At 35.8% G+C, this 15,269-nt stretch overlaps 1 protein-coding gene across 2 annotated transcripts in view; it reads right to left on the bottom strand.

Moving 5' to 3' along the window:
- Positions 1 to 15,269, bottom strand: part of LOC114054098 (uncharacterized protein C8orf34 homolog) — a 393,219-nt gene that overhangs the window by 299,917 nt on the left and 78,033 nt on the right. For both annotated transcript variants that reach the window (XM_027877212.1, XM_027877213.1), the window contains exon 4: positions 11,558 to 11,686. In XM_027877212.1, coding sequence (XP_027733013.1) covers positions 11,558 to 11,686 — 129 coding nt within the window. The remainder of the gene's footprint in view (positions 1 to 11,557; positions 11,687 to 15,269) is intronic.

Here is a 15,269-nt window from a genome sequence, read left to right as displayed (position 1 = left end):
TCAGATCTGGCCTCAGACGCTTACTAGCTATGTGACCCTGGACAAATCACTTAACCCTGTTTGCCTCAGTTTCCTCATTCACAAAAAGAGCTGGAGAAGGAAATGGCGAACCACTCCAGTATCTTTGCTAAGAAAACCCCAAATGGGGTTACAAAGAGTAGGACATGACTGAAAAATGACAACAAACAACAGTGTGTCACATTTAGTAAGTACTAAATAAATGTTAATTCAGTTTGTGATATGGAAGAAAAAGATTGTATCACCTCTGTTTTAGAGGAGACTGTGTGATGTAGTTGGAGCACTGAACCAAATTTCTGAAGACTTCAGTTTTTTTTCCTAAAACTTCCACTTACCAAACCTGTGAACCTTGACCTTAAGCAAAAAACTCATAGTATGACAAATCTACACATAAAAACATCTTCAAAGTCATTGACAACTCATTTTATTTGGAAGAAACTAAGGCTCAGAAAGGCCATGTTCTTGAACTTAGGTATCATAGGTAGTTAAGTGTCAGAACTGGTACTTAAATCCAAATCTTGTGACTCCCAACCCTCTCAACATTGCACTGCTCTGACTCCAACTGAAATTGTCTGTACCTCTGTTTGTTCCCTTGCAAGTGATGCCTATGAGCTGAATTATTTCTGTGGTCCCATATTCATCTAACATTCTGTTAGAAATAGTACTTTGTGAACCTCTCAGAGAGCCACGATTGAAACTAATGAGAAACTTCTCTGACCCGCACATTTGCTCACATTCTAGCTGTGCCAAATGCACAGGTGGTTTGCTTTAAAGATAATTTGGTCTTTTAAAAAGTGGAGAAAATGAAGGATATTACTTTTTTCTCTAGACATGATCCTTACCAACCAGAAATGAGTTGTTGAAGCAGAGACACTGGGAATTTTGGTGGTGAGCAAGAGGTGGGGAGAAGGGAGTGACCATTCCATGTTATCATTTGTGGTGGAGGCTTGGGAAACCAGACATAGCCTGACATGGACACTAGATCTTAAGACAACAGATTTCAAAGTGTTCAGAAATACAGATATGTAAGATCCCATGGTCTGATTCCACAGAGGAAGTCTGCCCAGGAGGGATGAAAGTCTCAAAAATGAAATTTGGAAATACAAATAAATCATTCTCATGAAGCAGAAAAGGGTGAATGGTCTAGACTAGCATGTAGACCCATCATCAACAGATCATAGAAGTAAAACTGGAAGGGTCTAATAATCACTTTATAGATGAGAAATCTGAAGAGCAAAGGGGTTAAGTGACTTCCCTAAGATCAACCATCAAGGACAGAGAAGAGGCAGGATGGAGAGGAAAGAAACATTTATATGATGCCTACTATGTGCCAGGCAGTTTGCCAAGTTCCTTACAAACATCTCACTTGATAAACACGGCAACCCTGAAAAGTAGGTGTTATTATTATTCCCATTTTACAGTTGAGGAAACTGAGGCTAACAATGACTTGTCCAAGGTCACATAGCTATTAAGTGTCTGAGGCCAAATTTAATCTAAGGTCTCTCTGACCCCAGGACCAGAGCTCTACCCACTGTACCCTCTAGCTGCCTGTAACAACCCATAAATGACATATTTAACAAATTTCCAGATGAGAGAATTCTGAGTGTGATAGCTAACACACTGGATAGAAAAGCCTGGATCCCAAGATACAGGCTAGAATGTTAGATTGAATCTGGTAAGATTAAGTTTCTAAGTTACAGAGGGTTTGCTATCTGTGTCAGTGGAATAAGTACTCAGATTCATGAAAATATGGATCCATAAAATCCTGAAGTATAGCAGTATTTGATAGATAGATAGATGTGTATCCATAAATACCTACATATACATATATACATACAATTATATATAAGCTTCATGTTTTAAAACATATACACACATAAACTTTTATTTACAAAGCATTCATCATAAGTATCCATGCAGAAAGTAAACTAAAAAAAGTTAACAGATTTTTTTATTTATTTAAGAAAGAGTGATTTGTAATCTTATATTTACTTCAAAGTCAAAGTTCAGTAACAGTATATTCAATATGTTGAATTTAAGATTTCTAGAATGTGTCTAAGATATATCTCACTCTAGAATGTTAAAAATTTTCCATTCTTCAGCTGTCATAAGAATATACGAAATACTCCAAGTTTTAGCACAAACAAAAAAAAGAACATTTTTAAAGATAAGAGAAATCCAAGTTTAACTTTAAAGTTTGATCTTATGTGTTTTCCCTCACACTTTGCAAGAAAAATGATACAAATAAATAAAATGATACAAATAAAATTTTGTTTAAGGACTTGTACTATATTCAGGTTAAAATTAAAATTATTCAAAAATGGTTTCCATCTTCTCAAAATTTAAAAAAGAAAAGCAGGTTCATTCCATGAGGGTATCTGGACAAAGATAATGGTAAAATGGGAAAATCTGAAGTAGTGACCTTGCTAGCTTTTCTGTTGCAAATAATGGAGGTGAAAGGTGGGCTTGGAGTCAGTTTAGATTGCCTTGATAGTGATAAACAAAACAAAACAAAACAAACAAAAAACAAAAGAAAAACAAAACAAAACAAAACCCCAAACAACTAATTTATAGGAAAATAATGCCATATCAGGCCAATCTAACTGATTCTACATTTCCTTGATCTACTAGTCTATCAAAAGGGAAATTAGGTTAAGTTAGTATAAACTTTACTTGATGAATCCATGTCAACTCTGTGATCATAACTTCTTTTTATATTTATCCCAAAACAATCACTTAAAATAGGGACAATGTGAGTTGACAAAGTGTCTTCTGAAAAATGTCAGTTCTTTAGTTGACTCCAAGCTTAATATGGATCAGCAGTTTAATAAAAAAAAAATTCAAAAGACTGATGGAATCATTGAAAATATTCAACAGAAGCATAGTACACAGAATGAGTAAGGCAATAGTCTTGTAGTACTCTGAACTCCTGTCAGATCACATTTGGAGGATGGTCCTGAGTTCCGGGTACCACATTTTGCAAAGAACATTGACAAGCCAGAGGGGATTCAGAAGAGGAAAATCAGAATGGTTAAAGTCCCAAGAGCAAAGTAAAATCAGTTGTAGGAACTGGATGTGTTTAACCTGAAGAAGATGAAGGGGATACAATAGTGATGTTCCATATTGGGGGAGGAATTAGGTTTGTTCTGTTTGGACACAGAAGTTAGAACTGGGAAGAATGAATGGAAACTATAGAGAAGCAGATTTAATTTTTGTATTAGGAAATATTTCCTAGTGATTGGAGCAAAAAAAAAAAAAAGAATGGGCTGCTTTGGGAAATTGTGGGCTTCCCCCTCACTCAATGTGCTTAAGCAAATCTGAATGATCACTTGTTGGGAATGTTGTTGAGCAAATTCTTGTTTAGGCACAGATCAGTCTAGAAAGTCTCCAACACCCTTTCTGGTGCTAAAGGCTGGGATGCAGAGCAAACAATTCTTCCCCAAACCTCCATTTAAGAGGGCTCACAGATCAGCCAACTCTATTTCTCACCAGCTGCAATCCTTAGGGTGCAATCCTCCACCATAACCCTGCCTCCAGGTACCTTCTCTTCCTCCCCCACCCCCACCCCTTGCTTTTAAATTTTCTTTCATGTATTTTCTCTCTTAGATTGTAAGCTCCATGTGGGTAAGGGACTGTCTTTCTTTTTTTCTTATCTGTATCCCAGAATATAGCATTAGCTACTTGGCACATAATAGGCACTCAATAAATGTTTATTTACTGACTGGTTAGGTTATATTTATCCAAGTTTACCATTTTTTAAATTAAAATTGACAAAATTTTAAAATATCACTTTATTAACTCTTTTGAAAAGAATAATAATAATAAATCTATCACATGTTAACATAAATGACATTTTGTGAAAAAAGCTATATTTATTTTTCTTTGTAAATACCTTTAATATCTGGCTTAATAGAATATAGTTGGATTCTAATATCTGCTTCTTCAGTTTTGAAATGTAGTTTTAATTGAAGCATTGTAGCCTCATGCAGATAAATAGTTGGAAATGGGGAGAATATTTTAATAGGCAAATAAAATGTTAGTATTATTATGAAAATAGTTTTGACCTTATGGATCCCTTGAAAGAGGCTCAGAAGACTCTAGGGGTCCTTGGACCATACTTTGAGAACCGTTTACCTTGAGGCTTGGTATAACCTCAAGTTTATTATCCTAGACATTGCTATATAATGGAAAGAGCACTGATTTGATGTCATAGGACCTAGGTTCAAATCCTGGCACTGATGATTACTACCTGTGTGAACCTGGACAATTCACTTAACCTCCTTGGGCTTCAATTTCCTAATTTGTCAAATGAGGGGATTGTTCTAGGTGGCCTATAAGGTTGCTTTCAGCTCCATATCTATGTCTTATGATCCATGATCTATGACTCTTTCCTTCAGGGCTAAGGCTCCTGGTTTTGTACTTGCTAGAGGACATGGATTTAAACAGCTCCTGCCACTGGTTACAGCTTTGGCCACAGGTTTCCTGAGTTATTTAGGCAATTAATATCTCTTGAAGCCTAAGTATTCCTTCTATAAAATCACAGGCTCAAAGATTTAGAGTTAGAGTGAACTTTAGTGATAGAGTCAAACTTCTTCATTTTACATTTAGGAAAGTAAAGCTGATAGGGAAGTGATGTGACTTACCCAAGTAACAGAACAAATAAACAAGAGTCAGAATTCAAACACAGGTCATCTGTCTCTAAATCTAACGTTCTTTCCTCTGTACCACAGAATTGCTTCTCTTCTGGGATTGCTGATATCAGCCAGGGAGCCCGTGCTCTCTGAGCAACATGTTTTTAATGGGATGCTTATCCCTAATACCTTAGCTTTAATGGGAGTCTCAGGAAGAGTATTTGTCTATACATACATATATGTGTCTATATATACCTATATACATGTATCACATATATGTGTATATTATATACATACATCCAAATGTGTATTTATGTAATTATATATCATATATTTATATACCAATATTTCATATATCCATATATATTTATTTACACATCCCATTAAATTTAGTATATTCCATTATATTATATATATCCCATTATATCCTATTAATATTTATGCATAGGAGGAATGAAGAAAAGGGGAGAGAGAGAGACAGAAAGAAAAAGAGAGAGAGAGAAGAAGAGGAGTAGGAGGAGGAAGGGAGAGGGAGAGAGAGAGAGAGAGATTGAGAATGTGGGCTCTCCCATCATCTGTGTAAACATAGTCTTACATCATGGTATTTTCCTGGTAATAAGGATTAGCGCTTTTTTTTTATGTTGCTACCATGGCAACCTGTTACCATTGTGGGGAAAAACTTGGCTTCTACTCTTCCTTTATTTTTGGTAGGGAAACTATATTCTATAATTCCAACATCTCATGCCTTCCAGTGTTAGGGCTCTCATAGTCTAGATTCCTTTTCTGACTAAACCAGCTTATTTTTATCTGAAGCAGAAGCCAAACCCCTTTTGGACAACGTTAAATTGAACCTGCGCACAACTCAGAAAAGTTCTTAAGTAGCTAGAGCATCATAAGTTTCTCAGCAAGCCAGAAGGTAGAGGCATTTGGGCAAAGACCCAACTGCCCCCTGACTGGGTGAACTCTGGCTATCTGTAAGTTAATCTTCAGAAGTTTATTGAGCACATTTAAAGCTAGGTTTACTTTCACACTCTATTGAATGCTGCTGGTCCAGGGTATTTCTATAGTGAAATTATCTTCTGACATGCCTGAATCAGGATTTTATTAACTTCCTGGGATATGGCCATTTCCAAAGCTTCATCCCAATCTCATTGATATCACAGTGGCAATAGATCAGCTATCCTATCAAACTAATTGAATGTTAATTCATTCAAAATGATAAAAATTAGCAACAAAATAAATCTATCATTTAACTATCGTAATAATAGCATTTATATCGAACTTTAAAGTCTGCAAAATACTTTACAAATATTACCTCATTTTATCTTCACAATAACCATGTGAGGCAGGTGGTATTATTATCCCTATTTCAGAGATAAAGAAATTGAGGTAGAAAGTGGTCAATTGACTTGCCCAGTATTATATTTAAATATCTGAAGCTGGATTTGAACTCAGGTCTTCCCAACTTCTTGTCCAGTGCACTATTCACTGCACTAACTACCTACCTTTGCAGATAAATGCAGGTTGGAAACTTGGGGATAAAAAAACCTTTTAAGATCATCTTTAAATGGACACCTGCCTTTCAGGTTAATTGTGTTATATCAAGTCAAGGACCTCAGACCTTGTTATTGTTAGTATTATAACTTCCTCCACCAACACTGATTGCAACCTGCTTGTAATGACCAGTCAGTTTTCTAAGTTCAGGGTCATACCAAGTGTTAATTAATAGGGTTAGCAAAGAGGTGGCAAATATAGTTAAGTGACTTGTCCAGGGTCACAAATCTAGTACATGTCAGAGATGAGATTGGCACCAAGGTCTTTCTTACTCCAAGGTCAGCAACTTATTTGATGTGCCAAACTGCCACTGTGTTATACCAAGCTGTTTTTCTGTATATGATTTTTTCCAAAGCTTTTCCACTCTCTTTACATCCTTCAATACAGCCTTCCTTCTTTCTATAAAATCAGCAAATAACCTCACCTCAGACTTTCCTGAGAAAATGAAAAGTCATTAGATGTGAGCTCCCTCTCTTCCTATACAACAAAATCAAAGGACAAGCCATAATCCACAATATAGTTACATCTGTGTAACAATGAACCATATAATTTATTTAACAGGAATGTGTTGAGCATCTACATATACTCAGCATATGCCAAGATCTAGGGCAGATATAAAAGAAGCTGAGGTATTATATCATGTTACTTAGTATTACATGGAAAGACCCTGCAAACTCCCTATAGCATTATTCATCACAGAACTGGTCAGTGTGCTGTCTATCAGAACCCCATACAAGCTGATTTAATTACTCTAATAATGAAAGAACCCTTTTATAGGGCACCTTAATGTATAAGGTGTGAAAACCATACAGATCTACAGGATAGGTTTACAACAATACTTAAAATCTTGTAAATTTTCCAAGTGGTTTGGGAAAAAAAACACTCAAAACATTAAATATGCAAAAATATCTTATTTAAGTGATTATGTGTTTTGCCTTCACAGAACTCATGCCCACTTTATTCTCTGAAACTTTAAAATAGCTTCTGCATACGATCTAATCAACAATCATTTAGAATCTTTTAAAAGTCCCAAGCTACATCCCATTTAAATGCTTTTATTAATTCACTAGTCTAAAACCATCAGTGTCTGAAATGATTATGGAAGTTTCCAATGTTACTAATTTAAAATTAGTAAGTATTTTAAGTATTGAGAGAGGAAGACATAGGTTTAATCTATGATTTAAGTGCTTTACTAGGCACTGTTGATACCCAACCAGTGGCATAGATCTCAATCCATCAGCAACCTGCAGAGGCTATGTTTTATATGTGTGTGTGTGTTTATGCACACATACACAAATAAATATGTTTATATATAGATATGTCATGTAGAAATATGCAGTGCACATGTATGTTTATATGTATGCATACATATTTAACACATGTGTGTACATATACATATACATATATAATCTCTGTAAGTACACTCCAATGGAGTTGTGATCTCATCAATGTGAGTATTCTCTCCAACAATACAAATCCCAAACCATCTACATGTACCAGTCCTGCACAACCCTAACCCATGTGCTACAACAAGTTCATCTCTGAGGCTCACCCAATGTGCCGCAAACTTTTCTTGACAACATAATGATACCAATGAAGTACATAGCCTCTCTTTTTACACATCTTTTACTTTTGCCACTTGATCAACCTATAATTTTTTTGGATTGCATATTTCTTTAATTACATTCTTTGTACTGCTTGTCCTTCATAATTCCTTATTTGTAAGGAATTGCAGCCACCTTGAACCCACTATTTCTATCTCTGCTATACTTTTGGTGATCCCAAACCTTGATTCTTCAAGGTCCAGAATGTTCCAACACTTTCAGCTGCACACCATCACTGGAAGAAATTTGTGTTAAAAACATGAATCTTTGATGCAGGGATTGAGATCATTAAAAGAATTTGGCAATTCACAAATTTTTGAAAGTTATCCAACTTGTTTTGTTCCTCTTGTTTGATTCTGGGGACATATGAGTGCAATTCATCATGCATTTGCAATGTCTATCCAAAATATATTGAAGGAGAAGTTCTATAAGTTGTCCACATAATTGCATATCATAGTCTGTGCCCCAAACCCTAGAGTAATCTACTTCTGATTTTGAAGAGATAAGAACTCAGAGAAGAGAGAATGACTCAAGATAAATGTAATAAAAAGAAGGAAATTCTGCTGGAAATCCAGAAGCATTTGGGCTAATTAAGTAGGTTATAGGTTAAACTCAGGGTAGAGAGATTGGGCAAAATGTCAGGGAAATTATGGAAAATTTGATAGAGAATGAAATCCAGGACCAGATATTGGTTCCAATTCTACTTTTGAGTCGAAAAAAGCAAGGGGAATGATAATTAAGGAAGATCTAAAAGGCTTGAGAAAGAACAGGGAACAGAACCAAAAGAAGTAGCCACAAGAAGGATAAAGACAAGATAATATTAGCAAGACAAGGGAAGGTTAGTAAGAAAAGGTACATGGAACAATTACAGCACAAAGGAAATTGACAGAGTGGATTACTTGTTTGAACAAATTGGGGAACAATCCATCCTAGAGTCTGCAATAGAGGAGAGGAAATCTAGGCATAGTCTGACATGTACTCTATATTTAAGGAAAGGAGATGTCACAAAGTTCAGAGGAAAGACAAATAGGATTCCATGGGCTAAAATGCTACAGGGGGTCAGCCAGCAGAGATAGGAGATGTTCAAGAATGTAATAACCTTAAAGATATTAAGGGAAACAATTCCAGTGAGGAGGACAAATGGGATTTGTCTAAAGAGATGAATGTAGATGCACAGAGAATTCAGTTAACAACTTAGATTTAAAGAAAATAAATGTATACAAGATGGAAGTAAGACCAGATAACAGAGATAAATGAATATGGAAAGGTCTATAAAAAAAAAGGCCAAGAATCCTATAGCTCAGAGTGAGCTAGGGCTGGCAATTAATGGTAAGGACAGCAAAGAAAGACTTTATTGTTGTTGATAGTGGAAGGAAAGGGAAGATCAGAGAAAGAATAAGACATTTGGCTGGGATATATGGGACAGTGATAACTGAATACAGAGATAAGGTAAAACTGCCAAAGTGCTACCTTGTTTTTTCTTTGCCAATTGGAATGCCCTCTGTAATGGAAATAGAACAACAACAACCACAATGAAAAGTAACATGGTGTTGAGACCTAAGATGATGATAATGATGACAACGATGATGATGGACATATATATAATGTTTTAAGATCTGCAAAGCACTTTACATATTTGTAAATATATATCTCATTTGATCCTCACAGCAACCCCCCCAAAGAGGGTGCTATTTTCCTTATTTTACAGATGAGAAAACTAAGGCCGAGAGAAGTCAAGTGAGTCATCCAAAGTCATGCAGATAGTAAATGTCTGAGGAAGAATCTGACTCAGGTCTTCCAGACTTTAAAGACCAACACTTTATCTACCATGCCACCTCGCTTCTGCTGATAAAGCAAAATAAGAGAGCATCTTATCTGCCCCTAAAAAATTCAGTCACTTAGCAGAGATGAAGCACATCCTCAGGTATTGAAAACCTCCCACCCTTCAGGTACTATAAGAACTGACAGATGTTACTGCTGGAACACTGTCAGGAATATTTGAAAGACCATGAAAGAGAAAGATTGTAGAAGGGCAAATATTGTCACAATTTAAAAAAAAAATGAGATAATAAAAACTGAAAAATATATATAGGCCAGTGATTTTGAGTTCAATTCCTGAGAAAATTCTGGAAAGGAAGTTTGAAGAGATAGTTGGGGAATATCTGGAAAGGAAAATGATGATCACAAAGGGCTAACAAGGCTTCATTAAGAACAAGTCATGCCAGGCTAATCTCATTACCTTCTTTGTCAAAATTAACTAAATTTGGAGATGAGAATGATGATCTGAATATAGTTCACCCATATATTTAGCAAAACTTTTGATAAAGAATTTCATACTATTTTTGTGGAGAGTGTGGAGAGATATGGGCTAGACAAGAATTCATTCTGATGGATTAAGAACTGGTTGGATGGCTAGATTCAAAGTGAAATAATTGTTGAGGCATCTAGGTGATTCAATGGGTGGAGCTTGGGCATGGAGTCAAGAAAACCTGAGTTGAAATCTAGCCTCAGACACTTACTTGAGTAAGTCATTTAACCTGTTTGCCTCAGTTTCTTCAACTATGAAATGAAAATAATAACAGCACATACCACCCAGGGCTGTGAAGATCAAACAAGAATATTTGTAAGGGGAATTGCAAACCTTAAATGCTATATAAAATAATAATTATTACCTCAATGTCAATAATGCAGGGATCCCTCATGAAGAATCTCAGACATCTATAGTTGATCCACTGAATGTTTAACACTTAGCACAGTGGCTCACAAATAGTAGGTGCCTAATAAATCCTTCCTTCTTTCCTTCCTTTACTATGGTTTAAGAATTGACCAGCCTATCTTAGAAATGATAATTGCTTCAATATTTCAAAGGTCTATGATATAATTGATATGAGTACTTGCTCTGAGGTAGAATGTCTAGAGAGCCAATCTCAGGATTAAAATGAACTGGGTTCAAATCCTACATTTGACATAAATTGGCTGTCAGATCCAGGGCAAGTCTTTTATCCTCCCACTGCCCCAAGCAACTCTTTGACACTAGAATTTGTGAACAAATATAAAAAGCTAGGTGGCACAGTGGATGGAGAGCCCAGCTTGGAGTCAGGAAGACTCATCTTCCTGAGCTCAGATTTGACCTCAGACACTTACTGCCAGTGTGATCCTGGTCAAGTCACTTAACCCTGCTTGCCTCAGTTTCTTCATCTATAAAATGAATTGGAAAAAGAAATGGCAAACCACTCAAGTACCTTTGCCAAGAAAACCCCAAATAGGGTCCTGAAGAGTTGGACACTACTGAAAACGACTGAACAACAACAATAATTCCCTGTTCCTTCCACCAATGAAATCACATTCTTTTCTATTAAAGCATACAGAGTCCTACACAGTTTACTAGATACATTTTGTAAGTTGCTAAGGCAAAAAAAAAGTACATTGCCTGGAGTCCAAAGTTCTGGTCACAAGCTTCTCTAAATTTAGATAAGATGGCTTTTGTTTGTAACACATGTGTCTGTTACTGCACTCATACACTGAAGCTTTTTCCAGTTTTCGGAAAGGTATCAGTGCTTAGAGTCTCCTAGTTTAGTTTTTGAAAACCCATAATCACCTCCATGCCAGGTTCACAAATTAAAGTAGGATATTAGCGGAGGAGAAATCATAATTAAGTGGTAGAAATGTTTTACTGACACTATCAGTAAATGTCTTATGTTTTTGGAATTGGTTAGAGAATCATATTATAATCAAAATAAATGAACTTACTTCTAGAGAGATTCTCAAGGGCTTTCCCCAGCTTCTTGCTCTCTTGAAGGATGTGATTTAATTCATCAAAGTCGTGGCTTTCTGGTTTGATCCGCCAGTTCCACTTAGGATGCTCCACTGACCTTGGCACTAAGTATTTTTAAAAAATTGATATTTAATCAATCATTCTACAAACATGCTATATAATGATACAATAAATTCATCATCATAATGTAAAATAGCTGATCTAGTGCTCAACAGAAAAAAAATGCTGCTCTCTGGGATAATGAGATTGAATAGTAGTGGGGGAAAGTCACAAAGACAATTCATATAATAAAGCTATGTAACTGAACAAATAAAAAGGAATTCATGCCTAAAAGGAAATTCAAGTATTGATCAAAATCAATATCTGTATTTGAATGACATAAGGGGGTAATTTTTTTTTGTACTATGTTACTGGTTACTAAGCAATTTCAAACTTCTTCCATTTAAGCTAGCAAGGAATTTTGCATATGTTGATCTCTAATTTGTTAGGTGGCGTCCATGATGGGGACCAAAACTAAGGATTAAAACTTTGTGAGTAAATTTACAGGTGGCATGGTCTGTACCTCTGGGAATAGATCCTCATGCTACTGCCACTGTAACCAATACTAGCTTACCACAGATATCAGTAGAACCATATCTAAGACTGGGTAGCCTGGACTTTGCCCTAGGGCATTGAAATTCAGAAGGTGCTGAGAGCATTAGCTTTCATTCAACAGAGAGAAAAAAACTATGCTTAGCAATTTTATTAGGTTGTTTGTTATTTTTTTCAAAGCCTGTTCAACCTCACCACAGATGAGCTCCTTCCCAACCCCACCTAGCCATCTCCCTTCCCTAACAGCAACCGAAGTTTTCCACAGTTATTGTTTGTCCCTTCCCCCACATAATCAGAGGACACCTCACCCATGGGCCTCATGCCCCTGAATCATGATCTCTCCCTCTGGTCTCTCTTCCTCTCCCGGATCAAGTGAATTTGTCTTTCCCAGGATGCATTTTGTGATGTTCCACTTTGGCACAAGAATGACTAGTTACACCTATGGATATCATTAGACTGGTAGAAGAATGGGAAGATAGACCTTCTTGTCTGGCAGTCACAGAAGAAATAATGTTTTGCATCACTGCTTTCATTACATTGCTTAATCTTTTCCCAATTTTCCATGGATAATAGTCCACTCAGCACTACTAAAGTATCTAATTTTCTTTCCTAAGTTTGTCCACAGATGATAGTTAATTTGTCATGTGTCATCAAAGACTATTTTGAAAGACAAACTTTTTACATACATACATACATACAAAAAAAAAAAAAAGATTAGCATGTTTCCTGGAAACAGTGTCTATTCCAGATTCCTTTAGTATCTTTCTCCATTACTTATAAAGAAAAGATCATGTTACTGTTTTGCTTGGTTAGAAAGTGACACAATAAAGTGAAAGAATAATCTGGAATACTGGAATATAGGAGCATGTATATACCTACAGATATAAAAGCATCAGTGGGGATGTAAGAATACTGGTTGTTTTGATTAAGAAGAAATTTGCTTCATCTATATTTTTTTTCAACTTTCTGCTATTTATGTCACGATATGTGGGAACCATGTGTAGCCAAAAATATTCCTGTCAAAGATGCTTTATAATCCTTTTGAAAAGGAAAATAATCCATCACTCTATTTCATCAGAGTATGATCATATTTTGCCAAATTTGAGCAGATCTGCTGGGTCAAACTGTTCCTATCAATTAACTTTTTTTTTTAATACAGGGATTATAATGGCCCCTAAAAGACAATGGGAATTCTCAAATAAACAACTTTGCTCAGAAAATGAATAGATAGAAGAAGTACTATGGAACAAAAGGGAAAGCTTCTTAAAATGATTTTGAAAACTCTGGGACGTGACATAACATGCTGTCCCTTACATCTTAACATACCATTCCTGATATTTTAAGAGTTACACAAATTAAAAGGAAAAGTTGGCAGAAAAAAAAAGATGTTAGAACTCTTAATCACCAATATGAAAATAATGCCATCTGCAATCCTTAGATTTAGCTCAGGCCTAGGCAGGTATTTTTTTTCAGGCTTACAGATGGGATAATTAGTTCATGTTTGCTCTCCTAGAACTAGATCAGCTTGGTCATTCTAGATATCAGCTTTTAGATTCCCTCTCCCACTCCCTTTGTAATATAAGTGAGGAATAAATCTAAGGCAATAAAATACAATACAGAAAATCTTCAGAAACAACTGTATTCATGCTTTTCCTAAAGATGATCAGGCAGCTCTTGAGGATGAATTGTTAAACTTGTTTTTGTTTTTATTCTTTTGTTTTCAAAAGGAACAGAGTGATAGGTTCAGAGAGACAATTTTTAAAAAAGCCTGGCTTAATGAAATGTTACTCAAACCAACAGATGATTGAGGGAATAATGCAATTATTATCACACACAAAAAAAAGACTTCCAGAAGCATAAGAAAATACTTTGGAAACTACTTATTAAAAAAAAAAACTTTGATCCATTTTAAGGAGCACTATTACCTACTTATTCTTTAAATGTACAAAACACTTCCATCATTATTGCTTGCTAAATAAGTATCATGAAAAATATTTCAATTTAAAGAACATTTGAATCATCAGGAGTTAATAGGAATAATTAATAATAATAGTAATATTTTTATAGTACCTACCATGTGCCAAGCACTGTGCTAAGTGCTTTATGAATATTATCTCATTTTATCTTCATGATAACCCTGAGAGGTAGGTGCTATTATTATTCACATTTTTTAGATGAGCAAACTGAGTCAAACAGAAGTTAAGTGACTTGCCCAGGGTCACACAGCTAATAATGTCTGAGGCCCAATTTGAACTCAGTTTTTCCTGACTCTAGGCCTGACACTTTATTTACTGCATCACTTAACTGCCCCTAAAAATAAATGTGAAATCATACATTTCAGTTCAATATCAGCTTTCCTTGAACAAAATGTGAGCCATGATCTAGAGGTTCTAAGCGCTTACAAGCTCAATATCAATCAACAGGACAGTCAAAAAAAGCTAATGGATCTAGTGTTCAGAACTGCCCTATTCTTCCCTGGTCACTCCCTTTTTGGAATATTGTGCACATTTTGTGTGTTACATTTTAGGACAGACATTCATAAGGTGGAGAGCTTCCAAAGCAGCGTAAAAAGGATGATGAGGATCTAAAGTCCATGACATATAATGATTAGTTGAAGGAACTAGTTATACTCAGCATGGAGAGGAGAAAATTTAGGATGGTGTGACATCTGTATTTGAAGAGCCATCACATAGAAGAAGGATTGTGCTTTTTCTGTTTGGGCCCAGAGGTTAAACCAGATTGAAGGAGGTGAAGCTGAAAAGATGCAAATTTATGATTGATGTCAACTTTGCTATTTCAAAGTTGACTTGCTTCCTCTTCACCAGAGGTTTTCTATTAAAGGGAACGTGACCACTGGTTAAATATTTCATAGAATTTTTTCTTTTCAGAAATGGGTCAAATAGATGGTCTTTGAGGTCCTATCCAACTCTGAGATTCTGTGACTCAGAATGCTAAGTAATTTGGCCAAGTTCACAAGGCAATACTTTTCTCCAGCATACAGCACCTACATACTTATCTCAAATGCCTCCCCAAACATTCTATTATTTTCCACACACACACACACACACACACACACACACACACACACACACACAC

Source organism: Vombatus ursinus, unplaced genomic scaffold (genome assembly GCF_900497805.2).
Source record: "Vombatus ursinus unplaced genomic scaffold, bare-nosed wombat genome assembly UNPS02014812.1, whole genome shotgun sequence".
Classification (NCBI taxonomy): domain Eukaryota; kingdom Metazoa; phylum Chordata; class Mammalia; order Diprotodontia; family Vombatidae; genus Vombatus; species Vombatus ursinus.
This window is presented reverse-complemented; position numbering and strand designations above follow the sequence as displayed.